The sequence below is a fragment of the Cucurbita pepo genome, unplaced genomic scaffold (assembly GCF_002806865.2).
Source record: "Cucurbita pepo subsp. pepo cultivar mu-cu-16 unplaced genomic scaffold, ASM280686v2 Cp4.1_scaffold000361, whole genome shotgun sequence".
In the NCBI taxonomy this organism is placed as follows: domain Eukaryota; kingdom Viridiplantae; phylum Streptophyta; class Magnoliopsida; order Cucurbitales; family Cucurbitaceae; genus Cucurbita; species Cucurbita pepo.
In genome coordinates, this window is record NW_019646598.1 from 37,950 (window position 1) to 41,437 (window position 3,488).

At 36.0% G+C, this 3,488-nt stretch overlaps 1 protein-coding gene across 1 annotated transcript; it reads right to left on the reverse strand.

Moving 5' to 3' along the window:
* Positions 1–420: 420 nt before the first annotated feature.
* Positions 421–1,581, reverse strand: LOC111785083. The gene has a single exon (XM_023665559.1). It carries the CDS (start codon positions 1,579–1,581, stop codon positions 421–423), a length of 1,161 nt encoding a protein of 386 aa, XP_023521327.1.
* Between the last annotated feature and the right edge of the window lie 1,907 nt (positions 1,582–3,488).

The following is a 3,488-nucleotide window of genomic DNA, read 5'->3' on the forward strand; positions in this document are numbered from 1 at the left end:
ATATGTTTGTTAATGATTTCCACCACCTACTTTTTGTAAATTTTTGTTGAATTATATAAAAATCTATTTAATTAACTATTATTTTTTAAATTATAGAAATTATAAATTATTTTCATTCTAAGTCAAGAGTGACTGCCTCCGCATATCAAATGTAAAGTATGTCAATGGTAAGAAATAAAAAGACAGTTGATATTAAAATATCAACCACAAAAGTTCCAAAAACATTAAATTTCAAACTCCCTTCTCCCATGTCCACAGTATGTTTTACTAGTCATGCAACTTTCTTGATAATAAATTTATAAATGGTCACGTATTAAAATAATCCTTATAAAAGAATGAAACATCAACAACACAAAATCAAAAGGTTAAAACTAAAGTAGAATCTCCTAAAGTAGGTATGCTTTTGTTGAGTAGTTTCTCTTATTTACTTTGATCATGAGTTTTCATTTTGTGTTCATTGTTCTTATCATCGGAAGAATATAATTCCACGTTCGAATGCTTAACCTCCATGTCATCTCTGTATTTCTTATATACATCTCCTTTGTAGAAGTCTCGAGTTCTATAAGCTAGCACCAATGAAGCCATCGCTCCAAACAAAGTCACTGCAGCCAAAATCATGAACGATTCACTAAAGCAATGAGTTCCAGTGCAAGTTAGGCCCTTCCCATTCTTCACATTTCCAATTTTAGTGGCTTCTGCATCGTAAAACCTCCCTATTACTTCCACGTTCATTATATAAGATCCAAGTGGGACAGCCAGTTGCCCACAGTTGAGCAGTGTCGAGTAATGTTTGAGGCCGAAGAGATCAGAGATTATGGCGAATATCAATGGAGTTTGGGCTCCAAGGCCAAACCCAATGATCAACGAAGCTACATAGACTGAATTTATATAAGGGAATGCGATGGAGAGCAAGCCGATGCAGGTGAAAACTTGGGCAAGACCGAACAGGAAAGGGCGGGGTAATTTGTATTTGGTCGTAAGGGTTTCAAAGACGAAACCGGAGAAGACCCGACCAAAGAAATTGAATATGGAAATCCATGAAACCAAAATACTTATGGAATGATTTGGATATTTAAGTGACTCGGCGATCTGCCCAAGATTGTAAATGGCTGCAACGGACGACCCACATGCAGAAACCGTCGCTATGAAAATAAGAGCCATATCTTTGCTTAGAAGAGCTTGCAAGATGATGAAATCTTCTCCTCTTTGCGGCTCCTTACATACATTTGAGACACTCGGCAAAATTTTTTTTGAAATTTCCTTAAGTTGTTCACGGGGAATCGAAACAATAACAAAAGGATTCATGGTTTGTTTACTGAGTTTGAAGAGAAAAAGTTCTTCTTTAATAGCTATCAGAAGGGGCAGACAGATTAAGACGACGATGACCGCGACGTCACCGGCATAGCCAGCTTGAGAGAAAGCAATGTTCTCTGGGTTATGGTGAGAAACAAGAGGAACATCGCTATCGCTATGGACACGTAAAGCAAGTGGTAGAACACTTTGAGCTCCTCTGGATGCTTTCGAGCTTTGATTGTCCGAATTGGAAGAAAACACAAGAAACATACAATGGAGGGTAGCCATGAAAGAAGGAAGAGAAGATCGATAGAATTTTTGTTGCCGTGGATTGCTAAATTAATCTGAGTTAGGATGGCTCCACGAGGCCAACGAAACCCTTGAGAAGGCCCAAAATGATACCGCGTTGATCAGGAAAATTTTCAACGCTAGTGACCATAACGGCGGTGTTGGGGAAGTTTTGTGAATTAGAAGTAATATAGATGTAAACAAACATTAGCCATAAATGGGGTTTTGGGACGTAGCTAGAAATGGAGAGCCAAATCATAAAGTAGCAGAAGAAATTGGAGGATATCCCCACAAGGAAAAGCATCCACGGAGGAGCCACCTCGGCGAAAAGCCCGGCAAAAACTCCAAGGTTGGAGCGAGATCTTTAGCAAATCCAAAGGTATTAAGTTGGGCTTGATTGTAGTCAAATTTTGTTTTTAAGATTTTGGAGTATGTTCCGAACAAGTAAGGTGAACCGCAACCGATCATGATCGGAAAAGAGGTGAACACTGAAAACCATGGTTCTTCGACAACTTGTTTCACAAATAGCCAACTTTTTGTTTCATGGTTATCGCCCATGGTCACTAACTTGACTAATGGGCGCTAAAAATTGATTATTACTTAGGAATAAGAGGTGTCAGCATTGGCTGAAAATGAGAACGAGAATTGGCTGAAAATGAGAATGAGAACGAGGAATACAAGACAGGAAGAATAAAGAATGTAGAATGAATTATGAAAATTGGGAATGAGATTTTGAGTCCCCAATTTAGTGCCCTACAAAGAAAATTCAGTTCCAAACATCTTACCTCATGTTCATAGATAGAGTTGAATGATGGAAAATGGTTTCACAAGCCCAAACAAACACTAACTTCCTCTCCTACACCATATATCTTTTTAGATATGTTCACAACAACATAATTTCATGAAATATACTATTTATAGGATGATTTTTGCTACTCCATTTTCCTTTTTAAATTCGTCTTAATCTCCCTAATTTATGCAAAAAAAAAATTTACCTTTCTTGAATTTTATACTTTTCTAAAGTTTTTGTGTTTGACTCTCCAAACTTTCACTTTTTATTTTTTAATCTTCTTGAGAGAGAGTTATATTATATTTTGAGTATATTGTTTTGAGTATTCAAATGGTATATCTACTCTTGACCTCAACTGTGTTGTATTTTTTAGAATTTCAACAACTATAACGGTTTGATCTTGAGTCCTAGAAAGGATTGAGTTTGCTTTTAAACTCGTAAAGAGAGTTTGTAGCAATTTTACTATGATCTGTGGAAAGAGTCAAGTAAGATTCTTTTCAAAATTCTCAATAGGTGCTTGGTGAGTGGAGTAAGTCGAGTTTGATCGAACCACTGTGTTAAATTTTCTTACTCTTCCCTATTTAACTGTGAAATTAATATTGTGATTTATTCAATATTCTAAGCCTTTCCTAATTATTTATTGTTTTGAATAGAATTATAATTGATCTAAAAAGCTTGATAATTCGGAAAATTAAGCATATTTAAATACATTTTTATTTAAAACCCTATTCACCCTCTAGGGTTGCCATATTGATCCAATAGATTTGACAGTTGACCACAAAGTTGCTTAGGGCACATGTGATCCTTAGGGTTGAGTATAGGATCCTTAAGGTAAATTAGTTAACCACTTTATTTATGCCTATGTCGTGATCCTGTGTATCTTAGAATTATGTGGCGCTACCTCGTTTTAGTTCTAATACTGAATGATTTGCTAAGGTCATCGTGGAATAAATTTGATCAATACCGAATCTTTATTCACAAAAGATTATTGGTGAACAGATCCATAACGTCGTGTCAAGTTCTAAGAGGGAACGACCTTTGTGTCTACCAACTATTAAGTACTCATATAGCCTTGAAAAAATAGGAGCTTTATTGGGAGACCATGTTTATTTTAACA

What these genes read in the sequence shown, in the direction of transcription:
- LOC111785083 (XM_023665559.1), bottom strand. Translation starts at nt 1,581, where the DNA reads ATGGCTACCCTCCATTGTATGTTTCTTGTGTTTTCTTCCAATTCGGAC.